The following is an 18,551-nucleotide window of genomic DNA, read 5'->3' as shown; positions in this document are numbered from 1 at the left end:
ACTTTGCCCCTCGCACCTTAAACCTATGTCCCCTAGTAACTGACTCTTCCACCCTGGGAAAAAGCGTCTGACTATCCACTCTGTCCATGCCGCTCATAACTTTGTAAACCTCTATCATGTCGCCCCTCCACCTCCGTCGTTCCAGTGAAAACAATCCGAGTTTATCCAACCTCTCCTCATAGCTAATGCCCTCCAGACCAGGCAACATCCTGGTAAACCTCTTCTATACCCTCTCCAAAGCCTCCACATCCTTCTGGTAGTGTGGCGACCAGAATTGCACGCAATATTCTAAGTGTGGCCTAACTAAAGTTCTGTACAGCTGCAGCATGACTTGCCAATTTTTATACTCTATGCCCCGACCGATGAAGGCAAGCATGCCATATGCCTTCTTGACCACCTTATCCACCTGCGTTGCCACTTTCAGTGACCTGTGGCCATTTACTGTATACTTCCCACCTGTATTAGATCTTTCAAAATGCATTACCTCACATTTAGAACATAGAACAGTACAGCACAGTACAGTACAGGCCCTTCAGCCCACGATGTTGTGCCGACCCTTTAACCTACTCTAAGATCAAAGATTTGTCCGGATTAAACTCCATCTGCCATTTCTCCGCCCAAGTCTCCAACCGATCTATATCCTGCTGTACCCTCTGACAATCCTCATCACTATCAGTAACTCCACCAACCTTTGTGTCGTCCGCAAACTTACTAATCAGACCAGCTACATTTTCCTCCAAATCATTTATATATCCTACAAACAGCAAAGGTCCCAGCACTGATCCCTGCAGAATACCACTAGTCACAGCCCTTCATTCAAAAAAGCACCCTTCCACTGCTACCCTCTGTCTTCTATGACCGAGCCAGTTCTGTATCCATCTTGCCAGCTCACCTCTGATCCCATGTGACTTCACCTTTTGTACCAGTCTGCCATGAGGGACCTTGTCAAAGGCTTTACTGAAGTCCATATAGACAACATCCACTGCCCTTCCTTCATCAATCATCTTCGTCACTTCCTCAAAAAACTCAATCAAGTTAGTGAGACACGACCTCCCCTTCACAAAACCATGCTGCCTCTCGCTAATAAGTTCATTTGTTTCCAAATGGGAGTAAATCCTGACCCGAAGAATCCTCTCTAATATGATGGGAGAGTGGGATGTCAAATGATTCTTCACTGCGTTTTCTCAGCAAATTCCACTGATTGCCTCATATTAGGATGATTCTACAACCGAGATGAATGAATATCGGTGAAGTTTACACTAGAATTTTTGAAGTGGATTTAAAAGAGAATGACTAACATACAATATGGAAACCTGGCTAGTAGAGAGGCAGAAATCCTGGAAAAATTTAAGAAATAAATATGGCAATGGGGAAAAGGTGTGCCTAACTGGATGAACGAATCAAGATGAGGTTCCTCATCCATATTTATCTTGTGGTCTTTAATGAGAAAGGTTATGTATATTGGAAATTAAAACTAGCCTCAAACAATTAAACGACGCAACTCACCATCAATCAGAAAACAAACCACTGCACTCATAGCCTGGAAACATAAACAGAACATGTAAGCATCCTAAAAGCTGGAATGTAAAACATTTTATATATTATGTATGTGTGATTATATATAATATATAAATAAAATGACAGATCCTCAAATCAGTGACATTTTTGAACCTAAATAGGCACTGCACAGACCTACAGTATAACATGTGCTATGATACCCTGAATGTAATAACTCACATTATCATACCCAAGTCAGAATCAATCGTTCTTTTCTTTATGGACTGTACCTCTGTGCGTTGTGAAATTCAGCACAATCTATTTAACTAATATGGAGCAAAGACTCTGATAGATACACTGTGGGCAGCAGTGGCGGTGAGGGACCTGGGTAGCAATCAGCACGCGACCGAGGAGTTAAAACGCAGGAGAGGCAGCCCAGAGACTCACCGGCAGTGGCACAGCGGAGTGGAGACGGAGCGCAGCAACTGAAGAGTTAAAGTGGGGGAGGGAGCCTCCAGCTAAATCACCAACAAAAACATCTGCAAAACAGCTATAGGGACATTACAACCAGGGAAGGAGCTGATTGTTGAGTAGCTGTTAAGTGCTTCTCATTAATAATCTAGAAAGTAAAGGTGTGGCAGGGCACCTCAGCCCCGTGGAATGCACATCCTGTGCCATGTGGGAAATCCTCAATGCTTCTTGTGGTTGGGATGACGCAGCTCTAGTACAGTAGTTACACCGCTGGACAGAGCATTAAAGAAGAAATTACTGGAGCTTGTAACAAAGGCAATGTAATAATTGTGGGGGATTTTAATCTTCATATAGACTGGGACAATTAAATTGGCAGGAGTGGTCTAGAAGATGAGTTTGTAGAATGTTTCCGGGACAGTTCCTTGGAGCAATACGTTGTGGAACCAACGAGGGATAAAGCTATCTTAGACCCTAGCATTGTGTAATGAAGCGGGGTTAATTAGCAATGTCATAGTAAAAGATCCACTGGGAAACAGTGATCATAATACCACTGAATACCATGTTAAGTTTGAAAGTGACATGCTCCAATCACAAACAAGAATCTTACACTTAAAGCCAATTACATAGAAATGAGGGGAGAACTGGCTAAGGTAAATTGGGCAAATGGGCAAATAGACTAAAAGGTATGTACAGTGGGAAATCTTAAAAAAAAAATTCAAAATGTTCAACAACAATACATTCAGCCAGAAAGACCCATCTGTGGCTCACTCAAGAAGTTAAGGCTAGTATTAGATTAAAAGAAAAGGCTTACAATGTTGCAAAAAAGAGTAGCAAGTCTGAGGATTGGGAGTGTTTTAGAAAACAGCAAAGGGCCACCAAAAAGTTGATCAAAAAGGAAAAAAATAGAATATGAAAGTAAACTAGCCAGTAATATAAAAACAGACTGCAAGAGCTTTTATAGGTATAGCAAAAGGAAGAGTGTAGCTAAAGTAAATGTTGATCCCTTCGAAGCAGAGACAGGAGAAATTATCATGGGGAATGAGGAAATGACAGAGGCATTGAACAAATACATTGTGTCTCTTAGACAGTAACCTGAAAAGAGTGAGGAAATTAAGGAAATTCATATCAGCAGAGAAAAAGTATTGGAGAAACTTAAGGGACTAAAATCTGACAAATCTCCAGGACCTGATGGCCTACATCCTAGGGTTCTAAAAGAGATAGCTGCAGAGATAGTGGCTGCACTAGCTATGATTTTCCTGAACTCCTTAGCTTCGGGAACGGTCCCATCAGATTGGAAGTTGGCAAATGTTACAAGAAAGGAGGGAGAGAGAAAACTGTGAACTACAGGCCAGTGAGCCTAACATCAGTCATGGGGAAAATGCTGGAATCTATAATTAAGGAAGTCTTAACAATTGACTTAGAAAAACACAGTATGATTAGAACAAGTCAATATGGTTTTACTGAAGGGAAATCCTGTTTGACAAATTTATTAGAGTTTTCTGAGGATGTAACTAGTAGGGTAGATAAAGGGGAACCAGTAGATGTAGTATACCTGGATTTCCAAAAGGCATTCAATAAGGTGCCACATAAAAGATTAATAGGCAAGATAAGGGCTCATGGTGTTAGGGTAATATATTAGCGTGGATAGAGGATTGGTTAACAGGAAGCAGAGAGTGGGCATAAATGGGGCATTTTCAAGTTGGCAGGTAGTAAACAGTGGAGTGCCACAAGGATCAGTGCTGGGGCCTCAGCTTTTTACATTCTATATTAATGACTTAGATAAAGAGACAGAGTAATGTAGCTAAGTTTGCTGATGATACAAAGGTAGGTGGAAAGGTAAGCTGTGGGGAGGACACAGAGAGACTGCAAAGAGACATAGACAGGTTAAGTGAGTGGGCAACAGGATGGCAGATGGAGTATAATGTAGGGAAGTGTGAAGTTGTTCACTTTGGTCGTAAAACTAGAAAAGCTGAATATTTTTTTTTTTAAAAGGTGTGAAACTTGTAAGTGTTAATGTTCAAAGAGACTTGGGTGTGCTTGTACAAGGAACGCAGCAGGTTAGCATGCAGGTACAGCAAGCAATGAGGAACACAAATGGCATGTTGGCCTTTATTGCAAGGGGATTGGAGTACAGGAATAATGAAGTCTTGCTATAATTGTACAGGGCTTTGGTGAGACCGCACCTGGAATACTGTGTGCAGTTTTGGTCTCCACATTTAAGAAAGAATATACTTGCACTGGAGGCAGTGCAGCGAAGATTTACTAAATTGTTCCCTGGGATGAGGTGGTTGTCCTATGGTGAGAGGCTGAGTAAATTGGGCCTATATTCTCTGGAGTTTAGAAGGAGGAGAAGTGATCTAATTGAGACATACAAGATTCTGAAAGGGCTTGATAAGGTAGAAGCTGAGAGATTGTTCCCACTGGTCAGGGAATCTAGAACATGGGGACACAGTCTCAGGATAAGGGGCCGATCATTCAGGACTGAGATGAGGAGAAATTACTTCACTCAAAAGGGTTGTGAATCTTTGGAATTCTCTACCCCAAAGGCTTGTGGATGCTCCATCATTGAATACATTTAAGGCTGGGATAGACAGATGTTTGGTCTCTCAGGGAATCAAGGGATGTGGCGAGCAGGCAGGAAAGTGGAGTTGAATCCTAAGATTAGCCATGATCATTTTGAATGGCAGAGCAGGCTCGATGGGCCAGATGGTCTATTCCTTCTCCTATTTCTTGTGTATAGAACAGGTCAATATGGGGGTGATGCAGCTCCAGTACAAAACAGGTCAACAATAGAGAGTCTGTGCAGCATCCCAAACGCATCATCACGTTTATGTCCCTGGGCGGCACAGTGGCTAGCACCGCAGCCTCACAGCTCCAGCGACCCGTGTTCAATTCTGGGTACCGCCTGTGTGGAGTTTGCAAGTTCTCCCTGTGTCTGCATGGGTTTCCTCCGGGTGCTCCGGTTTTCTCCCACATGCCAAAGACTTGCAGGTTGGTAGGTAAATTGGCCATTATAAATTGCCCCTAGTATAGGTAGGTGGTAGGGAAATATAGGGACAGCTGGGGATGTGGTAGGAATATGGGATTAGTGTAGGATTAGTATAAATGGGTGGTTGATGGTCGGCACAGACTCGGTGGGCCGAAGGGCCTGTTTCAGTGCTGTATCTCTTAAAAAAAAATTAAGGAGGTGAGGAGGAGAGTCCTGGGGCTAATGATGATGATGACCTGCCAGAAACAGTGGTCACCTATTAAAGAGGCCTTTGACGTAAATCATGACCTGCATTGAATTGCCCCATTCACTTGTTACTGGTCAGGTTAAGATTCCCATCTGGGACCACGGGTCTCTGAGGGCTACAGCTTCACCCTACATGTAGTTTCTGTGGCATCTTTATCCAGCACAATCGAATGAGATGGTTCAGACAATGGGAGGATCAGTTAACTTTGTGTTGGAACAAGAGCATCACCAAAGAACTTTTCTCAGTTCTCTGAACAATATAGCCATCAATCAGCATTAATCAAAAAGGGGCCACAACACTGACACAGGTTGGTATCACGTTAGCATTACTTCTGTGTTTTGGCTGTCTCACAAACAATTATGGTAGGGCTCGATTACACAATTTTGTACTTACCTGCAAACTCAGAACTGTTTTAAGTCCCTTGTTAACTATTAAAAACTAACCATATTACACAAGATAAAAATAATGTGACTGGAGGTACTGGATTTTAATAGCAGCTGTGGTTGTGGGGGGGAGCACTCTCGCCTCTGTGCTGGAAGGTTGTGGGTTCAAACCCCATTCCAGAGACTTCAGCAGAAAAATCCAGGTCGACACTTGCAGTGCAGAACTGAGGGAGTGCTGCTTTGTCGGAGGCACCATCTTTCAGACGAGACGTTAACCCAAGACTCTGTCTGCTGTCTCAGGCGGATGTAAAAGATTCCACGGTTCTATTCAAAGAAAAGCAGGGCAGTGTCCTGCCTAATATTTATTCCCTTAACCTACGTCACTAGAACAGATTACCTAGTCATTAACTCGTTGCTGTGAGTGGGAGCTTGCTGCGTACAAATTGGCTGCCAAATTTCCTAGATTAAAACAGTGATTACACTTCAAAAAGTACGTCACTGGCTGGAAAGTGCTTGGGATGCTGTGTTTTGCAGTGACATTTTTAGCGAAAGGTCCCCAGCTTGTTACCTGGTGACTAAGCTTCCTTTATACAATTACTGCTTGTGGCGTGAGGCCGTCTCCTGCTATATATCTGTATGAGGTTTGTACATGTTATATTAAAGACAGTTAGAACTCACCTTGTAGACAATCAAATGCAATTCTTCATAGGTGCTGTCTGTATTCACAAAGATCCTGGGAAACCGCACTGCGAGTTCGGGATCATTGATATTATATGGGCCAGTGAGAAACCTGAGGAGAGACAAGTATCTTAGGGATTAGAATCCTTTTACCAGAAGTACAACTGTGGCAGAGTTGACGGGATGCTGCAGAAACAAACTGGCTATCCAAACACATCGGCCTTCTGCGAACGAGTGTGCCTTTCCGGCGGCGGAGTTTTCCCAGCCATGTGGCAATACCAGCTCATGCCGAAACAAATTCCACAGGAGGCACACATAAACCAACACGGATTTCCTCCGGAACATGTACTGAAAGCAAAAACACTGCAGATGCTGGAAGTCAGAAACAAAAACAGAAAATGCTAGGAAACACTCAGGTCTGGCAGCATCTGTCATCAATCCGAAACGTTAACTCTGTTTCTCTCTCTCTCTCTCTCTCTATAGATGTTGTCTCATTTTAATCTTTATGTTTTTTTCATGGAAAGAAATGTGCTGGGTTTGGAATGCTGAACCCAGATTTACCCACTGACAGTCAGAGGAGCTGGTGCAAAGCAAGGTGTTTGGTGCTTAATGTCATCTGGGGCCCAGGTCCCTGCAACTTTACAAATAAATAGCTTCTCAAAGTACAGCATAAAATATTAACTCACAGTACCCAAGACAATTCTTAATAGGGGATCAGTGCCTGGATGGGAGGTGAAGCACTTTTAATTGTGCTTACTTGCCACATCTTCCTTAAGGCTTATAGCATTTCCATGGTTACAGAGTCAAACATTGGAAATTCCTGAAATAGGAACAGAAAGTGCAGGAAATACTCAGCAGGTCTGACACATCTGTGCTCAGTTCTGATGAAGGGTCACTGACCTGAAACGTTAACTCTGCTTCTCTCTCCACAGATGCTGCCTGACCTGCTGAGTATTTCCAGCACTTTCTGTTTTTATTTCAGATTTCCAGCATCCACAGTATTTTGCTTTTTATATATATATATATATATATTGGAAACTCCTGGTCTTCCTCGCTCGAGCAAGACACAGATTAATTGCTCTTGGTCTCACTGTTCGTCATGGGATCCCACTTACACTAAGTGACTGCTCTACAGCTAAAGTACAACCCTCCCCTTTCTCTATTCATCCTATGCTGTTATACCCCACATTGCTACGGTGCAGCCTCGAATGAATGGTACGGGTTAGCTCACGATGTGAATTTCCATTCATTTCCTTATTCACTCACACAAGCCGACTGCATAAATTACCCCATGTGTACAGAGCAGTGCTCAGGTTCAGGGTTTACCCTACATTTGAAATTCCCTCCCTCCCCATTAATCCTCGGTAGACTCCTTGCAAGGCAGGAGATTCCAGCCCTGAGACACCTCCAGAGACGTCTCCGGCTCCGAGGTCTCTCCACCACCATGGGAATTTGAATAACCTGCAAATGATCCCAGTCCTCAGACATACCAGCGCATACTGGGGAGAACCCCCCCCACATTCCCTCCCTACCCCACCCAAATATTGGGGTTGAAAATCGAAGGAGACTTGGTGGGTTGAAGCAGTGCATCTTGTAGATGATACACACTGTTACCACTGTGCGTCGGGGGCGGAGGGAGTGAATGTTTGTGGACGGGGTGCCAATCAAGCGGGCTGCTTTGTCCTGGATGGTGTCGAGCTTCTTGAGTGTTGTTGGAGCTGCACCCATCCAGGCAAGTGGAGAGTATTCCATCACACTCCTGACTTGTGCCTTGTAGATGGTGAACAGATCTCGGGGAGTCGGGAGGTGAGTTACTCGCCTCAAAATTCCCAGCCTCTGACCTGCTGTTGTAGCCACATTAAATATGTGGCTGGTCCAGTTCAGTTTCTGGTCAATGGTAACCCCCAGAATGTTGATAGTAGGAGATTCAGCGATGGTAATGCCATTGAACGTCAAGGGGAGAGGTGTAGACACTGTTGTAATGTAGGAAACGTAGTAGCAATTTGTGCACAGCAAGCTCCCACAAACAGCAATGTGACAATGAACAGATCATCTGCTTTAGTGAATGTTAATCGAGGGATAATTATTGGCCAGGACACCAGGGAGAACTCTCCTGCTCTTCTTCAAAATAGTGCCGTGGGATCTTCTACATCCATCTGAGAGAGCAGAAGGAGCCTTGGTTTTAATGCCTCATCTGAACGCTGGCACCTCTGACACTGGAGCACTTTCTCGGTACTGTGTTGGACCATCAGCTCTTGAAGCCACAATGTTCTGCCTCAGAGGCGAGAGTACCAGCAACTGAGCCACGACTGACACACAGGACACAGGTGAGGGCAGCATAGAATCATAGAATGTTTACAGCACAGGAAGAGTCCACTTAGTCCATCGTGTCTGTGCCAGCCAAAAAATGAGCCACCCAGCCTAATTCCACCTTCCAGCTATTGGTCCATAGCTCTGCAGGTTACGGCACTAGAGGTGCATATCCAGACACTTTTTAAATGAGTTGAGGGTTTCTGCCTCAACTACCCTTTCAGACAGTGAGTTCCAGACCCCCACCACCCTCTGGGTGAAAACGTTTTTCCTCACCTCCCCTCTAATCTTTCTACCAATCACTTTAAATCTATGTCCCCTCGTCACTGACCTCTCCGCTAAGGTGAATAGGCCCTTCACCTCCACTGTATCCAGGACCCTCACAATTTTATACATTTCAATCAGATCCCCCCTCAGCCTACTCTGTTCCAAGGAGAACAACACCAGCCTATCCAATCTTTCCTCACAGCTGCATTTTTCCATGCAACATCCTCGTAAATCTCCTCTGTGCCCTCTCTAGTGCAATTACATCCTTTCTGTAATGAGGTGACCAGAACTGCACACAGTACTCAAGTTTGGCCTTAGCAATGAGTTATACAGTTCCAGCATAACCTCCCTGCTCTTATATTATATATCTCAGCTAATAAAGGAAAGGATTCCATAAGCCTTCTTAACCACCTTATCAACTTGCCTTGCTACCTTCAGGGATCTGTGGACATTCACTCCAAGGTCCCTCAGGATGCAGCAACACTCTTTGGAAAATCCAAGAACTCACTACAGCATCTCCAAAAACACTCCAGAGTACTTCCAGACATTTTGCAATAGAAACAGTTGACATGAATATTATTCAACAGAACAAACTGTCTCAGGATGGAAACTAGCCCGGGTTGACTGGGCACAAGTTTCTCTGTTTGAAGAGCTCCCACAGTGTGTTCCACTGTGTCCCGGGGAACACACTCCTTTTACACCAGACATGCCCTGATGGAAGGAGAGGACCGTATGGGGCTGGCGACTCATGATCCGGGAGACTCCAGCCCCACTAGCAGACAAAGTCGTGACACACGGCGCCCTGTGCCACTCAGACGAGGCTGGGTGTTGAGGTTTACCTCCTTGGTGGGGCCGGGGAGTGGGGGGGGGGGCGCGTGGGGAGGGGTAACTCAGGTACCATCAGTACAGAACCTGAGATTAGCATTTTACCAATCCACATCTCAATCTCAAATCCCAAATATAAAACCCCATCTGTCTTCACGTCACCTCTGGTGGTAAAACCTGTCACCGCAGCGACAGCAGATGGCTCCAATGCTCTCCTGGCTGGACTCCCACCTACCAATCCCCAAGGAGCTTCACAGGAGCATAAATCAAACAAAATGACACCGAGCCACTATAGGAGATATTAGGACAAGGTGGCCAAAGGTTTGATCAAAGAGGTCGGTTTTAAGGAGTGACTTAAAGGAGGAAAGAGAGGCGGAGAGGTTTAGGGAGAGAATTCCAGAACTTAGGAGCCCAGGCAGCTGAAGGCACGGCCACCAATGGTGGAGCGATTACAATCGGAGATGTGGAAGAGGTCGGAATTGGAGGAGTGCAGAGATCTCGGAGGGTTGTGGGGCTGGAGGAGATTACAGAGTTAGGGAGAGGCGAGGCCATGGAGGGAATTGAGAATTAGGCAGGTGTTGGTGATAAGTGAGGTCAGTTTAAGTAGTGGGGCCTGCAGATGCCTGTCAAAGTGCTGTTTGATTGGGTAGTGTATAGTTACAGGACAAGTACCACAGGCTGTATACAAGCCTCCTAACATAACAGATGCTGTCAACTGTCGTTATGCAAAGCCATACCTGCCGTAATGGTTGAGGCTCAAGGTTATTCCACCTCGTCCTGGGGAATCACGACCAATCAGCTAAAGGCAAAGGAAGAAAACAAGTTCAATACCATCTGAGTTAACAACACAAAACATCTTCACTAACATAACTTATTAGTAAATTACATACATCGTGACCAGGAGCTGCTTGACTGCATGGGGTCAGGTTAATAATTTGCTCTTTCACCTCTGGGATCAGAGTTCAAATCAAGCTCAGGCTGAATGACACAGCACAGGAGGCCATTCAGCCCATCGCACCTGTGCTGGCTCTTTGAAAGAGCTATCTAATGAGAACCACTCCCCTGCTCTTTCCCCATAGCCCTGCAATGCTTCCCCTTCAAGTATTTATTCAATTCCCTTTTGATGGTTACTACTGAATCTGTTTCCACCATCCCATCTGGCAATATATTGCAGATCATAACCCACTGTGAAAAATAATTTCTCAAGTTGCCTCTGGTTCTTTAGCCAATTATCTTCAGTGACGCCTGGCTACCAATCCTCCTGCCAGTAGATTCTCAGCTACTCTATCAGGGCCCCGATGGGATCAATGTCTCTTCAATTGTCAAAGGTGCTGCATGGTACAAACTCGAGCTATTTTAAGCCAGGTCCAGGGCGGTGGGTCGTGGTGAGTACAGCAGCAGACTGCTCTGACTGGAGCAGTTCCTCCCTGGAGAGGTGTCAGGGCGACTGGTGCAGGAAACCCGAGTAAGGTGGAGCAGAAGAGCTGATAGTCGTGTCCAGCTGTGGTATTCGGGGCTCTCAACGAGTTCCTAAAAAGAGGGCAAAGCAATCCACTGCCCGGCACTTAACATTTCTCATCGCCACTTCACCAATTTTAAAACAAAAAACGTAAAAGCCCCTCGTAAATACAAGACATAACAGCATGCTGCATCTCATAGGAACAGAAGGGCATTCAGCCCTTCGATCCTGCACTGCTGTTCAGTTAGATCATGCACCATCTAACCGCCTTGGTGCTCTAACCCTTGCCCAAGAAAAATCTATTTATCTAATGTTATTTTCAATCGACCCCCAGCCTCAACAGCTTTTTGGGGGAGAGAGTTCCAGATTTCCAGCACCCTTTGTGTGAAGAAGTGCTTCCTGACATCACCCCTGAATGGCCTGGCTCCAATTTTAAGGTTACGCTCGCACTTCTTAAGCACAGAGGCAGATTAAAGCCATATTGGGAATACCTCGGGCTCCAGATGCCTTGGGAAAAGTGATGTTGTGAGGTACTTGTACAAGATTCGCATATCATCCTGTTCCAACCCACTCCTGAAAGAAAGAAGAAAGAACTTGCATTTATATAGCACCTTTCACAACCTCACGTCGCCCCCAACGGGCTTTGCAGGAAATGAATGACCAAAGTTCAGTCACTGTTGTAATATGGGAAAACACAGCAGCCAATTTGCGCACAGCAAGCTCCCATAAACAGCAATGTGATAATGACCGGATAATCTGTTTTAGTGGTGTTGATCGAGAGATAGATTTTGACTAGGACACCGAGGAGAATTCCCCTGCTCTTCTTTGGAATGGCACCATGGAATATTTTACGCCCACCTGAGAGGGCAGACGAGGCCTTGGCTTAATGTCTGATCCGAAAAGAGGCACCTCTGACAGTGCAGCACTCCCTCAGTACTGCACTGGGAGCGTCAGCTGGAGAGCAGAACCATTATCCAGCTCTGCTCAACACAGCAGCAATGAACACTGTTTCCTTCCATGCTGTTCTTCAGCTGCCCAGTTCCCCTAGCCCGGGTTTCCCAGCGGATAATGATGGAAAAGCTGCCACATTCCACATTCGACCAACAACCCGGTTCCCCACGTGCCTTAGTGTCTGCCTCCGATCTGTGCCTCGAGCTAGCAAATGAAGCCATGACCTCAAACCATAACGTGTATGTCACTGTTGTGTATCCATTTTCCTGCTCTGATGTCACGCGTCAACTATGTTACATACGGGCACTGGGCAATGTGTCATGGCCGCCCTGCACATGCTGCATCACCATTTAAAAGTAAATTCAATGGAAACATATAAAATCTCATTGAAACGACAATCCTTAGCAGGTTTGACAAGGTAGATGCAATATATCCCCCTGGCTGGAGAGTCTAACTAGGGGTCACACTCAGAATAAGAGGTAGACCATTTAGGACTGAGATGAGGAGAAATGTCTTCACTCAGAGGGTGGTGAATCTTTGGACTTCTCTACCCCAGAGAGCTGTGGATGCTCAGTCATTGAGTATATTCAGGAGAGAGGTTGATAGATTTTTGGATACTAAGGGAATTAAGGGATTTAGATTTTTTTAGATTTAGATTTAGAGATACAGCACTGAAACAGGCCCTTCGGCCCACCGAGTCTGTGCCGACCATTAACCACCCATTTATACTAATCCCATATTCCTACCACATCCTCACCTGTCCCTATATTCCCCTACCACCTACCTATACTAGGGGCAATTTATAATGGCCAATTAACCTATCAACCTGCAAGTCTTTTGGCTGTGGGAGGAAACCGGAGCACCCGGAGGAAACCCACGCAGACACAGGCAGTACCCAGAATTGAACCCGGGTCGCTGGAGCTGTGAGGCTGCGGTGCTAACCACTGCGCCACTGTGGGGATAGCGGGGGAAAGTGAAGTTGAGGCAGTAGATCAGCCATGAAATTACTGAATGGCGGAGCAGGCACAAGGGGCCGAATGGCCGAGTCCTGGTTCATTATTTCTTATATTCTCAAGAGAGCAGCCATCCGAATACAAGAAAGGCTTTAAAACACACTCGTGTTCAGCAGCAGTTAGTATTCTGACCTCTGTGCCAGAAGACATTACTCCAGACTTGAGCACATAATTCCCGCTGAGATTCTCAGTGGAGTAATGAGTGCTGCACTGTTGGAGGTGCCGTCTTCCGGATAAGACATTAAACAGAGGCCCCGTCTGCCCCTCAGTAGCCTGAACTAGTTGTTTGCTACCACTGCATTACAAAGTTCACTACTGTTGCCAGTCAAAGCAAACTCGAGCCGCGGGTAAAAATGGACTTACCAGATGAGCTGATCATTGTACAGAAATGCTGTGTACTTGACGAGATTTAAACTTTCCTCCATTCTGTTAATGAATGACTGGATCTTCAGGTACGTCATCTTATCCAGAGGGAAAAAACTAATTCCCCCAAACACGTCCAGCAGGTCACACGACTGTAAGTGCAACGTTTGCAAGTACTGGGAGAGGAAGAACCACAAAAGGGATTAATCACCTTTATCCTGTCGAAAACAATACATCGCCCTGACCCAATCACAGGGACAGGGACAGGCCATTCAGCCCCTCAAATCTGTTACTTAGGAACAGGAGTAAGTCATCCACTACGTTTGAAGTGTAGTCACTGTTGGAATGTAGGAAATGCAGCAGCAAATTTGTGCACAGCAAGCTCCCACAAACAGTAATGTGCTAATGACCGGATCGGTTTTTTTTTAAAGTGACGTTGGTTGGGGAACAAATATTGGCCAGGACACCAGGGTGAACTCCCCTGCTCTTCATCAAAATAATGCCACGGGATCTTTTACATTCACCTTAGAGGGCAGACTGGAAATCTAAAATTTTCATCCGAAAGACGGCATCTCTGACAGTGCAGCACTGCCACAGTACTGCGCTGGAATACAACCACTTTCATTCAAGAGATACATTACCCACAGACTGTGTTTATTAATGCAGTCAGTAAGGGGTGAGGTTTTACATTCCCAGTAGTCACTGACCTAGTTAGCAAAGCCTCAGAAGACACTCAATGAAAAATACATAGGGATCCACTCACACAAAACTGTGCTCTATTTTCTGAATGAGTGAAATCTCGAAGCTACTGCTAGGAAGTTATCAAGTTTAAAAGAGAAAACATTTAATGTTGATGCGTACGTGAGATTGAAAAAAAAAGTGAGGAAATTATTTTAAATTATCTTACTGTCACTTCAAATGAATTATTTAATTGCAACATAATACAAGCTTCGTTACAAAGATTGTCGTCAAAGGCAGCTGTCACAGGGACCATTTATCCCACAGCACTCTGTAAATCAGACAGTCATGTAGCAGTACTGTTCAGTTTAGACCGCACAGGAAATAGACAAATGCAACTACAAAATTTGTTTGGACAGATCGGTGTAGAATACCTTGACATAATTTACTGCCAAACTGGTCATTAAATTGTTCCGGCAAGGGGGATAGATCTCAGTGGCATTTAACCAGCAGTGTGTTCCATGTTTAAACTAATCTGCTATGTATTATTCAGGCCAAGAAGACCATGAGACAACAAGGACATCAGAGACTAGGATTGGAAGATGAGAGGGAACGTAATTGCACCCACTATAGTTTAGAATTAGTTAAGCAGTAAAAGTGACCGAGGCTGCTCAAATTAATGTGTTTAACCGTCCAGCAGCAGATTTTGAAAGTTGAAAGGTTCTGTAAAGTGCTGGACATAGTCTGGCCATTGGGGTGGTGAGGCCATTCGGGGAGGGCTGCTGTTTGAGAGACACAAGAGCTGCCTCAGACACAGTGAACAGGATTTTCCCCACAGGCTTCAGGACCCCGGCGTCGGGTCCAATCCCGAGCCCACACTTGCCGGGAGCCAGACCAGGGCAGCTATTTTCCCCAGAGGCAGCCTCCTGACTGGACAGCGGGTGGGCAGATGATCGGCAGCCCTGGAGCCTCAGCGGCCCCACTGGGAAGAGGAGGCCACCGCTGAGGCAGGTCTGAGAACGCGAGGGCACCGCAACATGGGGGGCACCCTCGGAGTTGTAAAAATAATTAAATATTTCCGAGGGGGAAGGCGGTCGGGCCCTGTGGTTTGGATTGCTGGGACCGCCGGGGCCCCCACTTTGGAGGATGGTGTCTCCTGCTCCAATGGCCTCCTCCCCGTGGTAGGCCACCTCCTTGGAGCAGGCAGCCTCTCCACATGGCGGGGGCATTGCTCCACCAGTGGCAAAATGGCGGCAAGGCCGGAAGATTGCCCCTAATTGGGGCTTAGGAACTATTTAAATGCCTGCAGCGATCCGCTTCCCAAGCAGTCCCTGGGAATCATCCCCGGTGGTGAGACTGCGTCCGGACGCGGCTTCCTGCAATTTTCCTGGCAACACCCCTGCCCCTACCCCCACCCCCACCCCAGACTCCACTCCTGCCACCCCGACGCCAGGAAAATTCAGCCCAGTAAAGGCTTTTACATTTAACACTTGGTCAGTGTGATCCCCTGGACTGCCTTCAATTGCCTGAGGGGGTCGGACAGCAATTTCCCAAGGGATTTTTTCCAATTGGTCCTGGGTCTTTCTTGGATATTTTGCCTCCCCTGGGAGTTTGAAGTGAGTATTGTTCAGTCAAAGGGAATACTAGGCATAAGTCATTGATCTCACTGAATGGCGGGACAGGCTCGAGGGGCTGAATGGCCTACTCCTGCTCCTATCTTCTTCCTATAAGTCATTTAAGGTTGTAGGACAGGTTGAGAGAGTCGTTAATAAAGCATACAGTATCCTAGGTTTTATTAATAGGGACATAGAGTGCAAGAGCAAGGCGGTTATGTTGATTCATAGAAGGTTTACGACACAGAAAGAGGCCACTTGGCCCATCGTGTCTGTGCCTGCCGAAAAACAATCCTCCCCGTCTAATCGCACCTTCCAGCATTTGGTCTGTAGCCTTGCGGATTACAGCACTTGAGGTGCATATCCAGACTCCTTTTGAATGAGTTGAGGGTTTCTGCCTCAACTACCCTTTCAGACAGTGAGTTCCAGACCCCCATCACCCTCTGAGTGAAAAAGTTATTCCTCATCTCCCCTCTAATTTTTCTACCAATCACTTTAAATCTATGCCCCCTAGTCACTGACCTCTCTGCTAAGATAAATAGGTCTTTCACCTCCACTCTATCCAGGCCCCTCAAAATTTTGTACATTTCAATCAGATCTCCCCTCAGCCTTCTCTGTTCCAAGGAGAACAACCCCAGCCTATCCAATCTTTCCTCATTGCTGCATTTTTCCAGTCCTGACGACATCCTCGTAAATCTCCTCTGTGCCCTCTCTAGTGCAATTACATCATTTCTGTAATGAGGTGACCAGAACTGCACACAGTACTCAAGTTGTGGCCGAACCAATGAGTTATACAGTTCCAGCATATCCTCCCTGCTCTTATATTCTATACCTCATCTAACAAAGGAAAGGATTCCATATAAAATGCTGAGTGGCTCCAGCATTTCTCGTTTTTATTAAAGGATTCCATATGCCTTCTTAACCACCTTATCGACCTGTCCTGCTACCTTCAGGGATCTGTGGACATTCAATCCAAGGTCCCTCAGTTCCTCTACACGTCTCAGTATTTTCCCATTAATCGTGTATTCCTTTGCCTTGTTTGACCTCCCCAAATGCATCACCTCACACTTCTCCAAGTTGAATTCCATTTGCCACTCTTCTGCCCATCTGACCAGACCATCAATATCTTCCTGCAGCCTACAGCTATCCTCCTCGCTATCTACTACACGGCCAATCTTTGTGTCGTCTGCAAACTTTGTGATCACGCCCTCTACATTTATATCCAATATTAATATACACCACAAAAAGCAGGGCACCCAGTACTGAGCCCTACTTCACGCCACTGGAAACAGCCCTCCAGTCACAAAAACACAGATTTGAACTTGTATAAGACACTAGTTCAGCCTCAGCTGGAGTATTGTGTCCAGTTCTGGGCACCGCACTTAAGGAAAGATGTGAGGGCATTGGAGAGAGTACAGAAAAGATTCATGAGAATGGTTCCAGGGATGAGGAATTTCAATTACGAAGAATGATTGGAGAAGTTGGGACTGTTTTCCTTGCAGAAGAGAAGGCCGAGAGGAGATTTGATAGAGGTATTCAAAATCATGAGGGGCCTGGACAGAGTAGATAGAGAGAAACTGTTCCCACTTGTGAAAGGATCGAGAACGGGAGGGCGCAGATTTAAGATAATTGGCAAAATAAATAACGGCAACATGAGGAAAATCTTTTATCGAGTGAGAGCCAGTGTAGTCACGATGGACCGAATGGCCTGATTCTCTGCTGTAAGAATCCTGTGATTCCGTGATTAATAAATGAAGGGTCCTACCCTGTAGAAAAACTTCTGGATCCTCTGTTGCAGATGGTCAATGCCTCCAGCTTCCATGGATTTTACAAAGGTGCCATTGAAGAGCTGAACATGCGGGAAAACCAGAAGCGAACGTTAAGCTGGGAATATTGGTCAGTAAAGAAAACGAGAAGGAGAAAGTGCATAGGAAATAGCCGATCCACATCACCTTGTACATACAGTAACACTGCTGGATGACTGCCCCGTACACTGTGTCCTGAAATACAAGCAAAGGTTTACTTTACAAAACAGCAACAGCAAGAGAATTCAATAGTACTTACAGTGCAGAAACAGGCCCTTTAGCCCAACTGGTCCATGCCAGTGTTGCTGCTCCACACGAGGCCTCCTCCTACCCCTCTTCACCTTACCCCAGCAGCATATCCTTCGATTCCTTCCTCCCTCAGGTGTTTATCCAGCTTCTCCTTAAATGCATCTATTCCCTTAGCCTCAACTACATCTTGTATAGTGAGTTCCACATTCTCCCCCTCTCTGGGTAAAGATGTTTCTCCTGAATTCCCTATTGGATTTATTGCTGACTACTTTATATTTATGGCTCCTAATTCTGGTGTTCTCACTAATGGAAACAGAATCACAGAATTGTTACAGCACAGGAGGCCATTCGGCCCATCGCGCCTGCACCGGCTTTCCGAAACAGCAGTTCCCTCAGTTCCATTCCTCCGCCTTTTCCCCATAACCCTGCACATTCTTCATTTCATATAACTGTCTAATTCCCTTTTGAATGCTTCAATTGAACCTGCCTCCACCACGTTCTCAGGCAGCACATTCCAGACCTTAACCACTCGCTGCGAGAAAATGTTTTTCCTTGTGTCACTCTTACCAAATACTTTAAATCTGTGCCCTCTCGTTCTCGATCCTCTCACGAGTGGGAACATTTTCTCTCTATCTACTCTGTCCAGACCGGTCATGATTTTGAAAACCTCTATCAAATCACCTCTCAGCCTTCTCTTCTCCAAGGAAAATAGCCCTAACTTCTCCAATCTATCTTCATAACTGAAATTCCTCA

At 45.6% G+C, this 18,551-nt stretch overlaps 2 protein-coding genes across 6 annotated transcripts in view; one reads left to right on the top strand and one right to left on the bottom strand.

Moving 5' to 3' along the window:
• The window catches only part of ccz1 (CCZ1 homolog, vacuolar protein trafficking and biogenesis associated), a 63,285-nt gene that overhangs the window by 11,441 nt on the left and 33,293 nt on the right, over positions 1–18,551 (bottom strand). For all 4 annotated transcript variants that reach the window (XM_068056591.1, XM_068056590.1, XM_068056592.1 and 1 more), the window contains 7 exons: positions 17,697–17,744; positions 17,510–17,593; positions 13,454–13,629; positions 11,618–11,699; positions 10,405–10,466; positions 6,266–6,377; positions 1,507–1,540 (listed from right to left, as the gene is read on the bottom strand). In XM_068056591.1, the coding sequence (XP_067912692.1) occupies positions 1,507–1,540; positions 6,266–6,377; positions 10,405–10,466; positions 11,618–11,699; positions 13,454–13,629; positions 17,510–17,593; positions 17,697–17,744 (598 nt within the window). The remainder of the gene's footprint in view (positions 1–1,506; positions 1,541–6,265; positions 6,378–10,404; positions 10,467–11,617; positions 11,700–13,453; positions 13,630–17,509; positions 17,594–17,696; positions 17,745–18,551) is intronic.
• The window catches only part of rsph10b (radial spoke head 10 homolog B), a 103,692-nt gene that overhangs the window by 65,989 nt on the left and 19,152 nt on the right, over positions 1–18,551 (top strand). The gene's annotated exons all lie outside the window — the stretch shown is intronic.

The sequence above is a fragment of the Heterodontus francisci genome, chromosome 24 (genome assembly GCF_036365525.1).
Source record: "Heterodontus francisci isolate sHetFra1 chromosome 24, sHetFra1.hap1, whole genome shotgun sequence".
NCBI classification, from domain to species: Eukaryota; Metazoa; Chordata; class Chondrichthyes; order Heterodontiformes; family Heterodontidae; genus Heterodontus; species Heterodontus francisci.
This window is presented reverse-complemented; position numbering and strand designations above follow the sequence as displayed.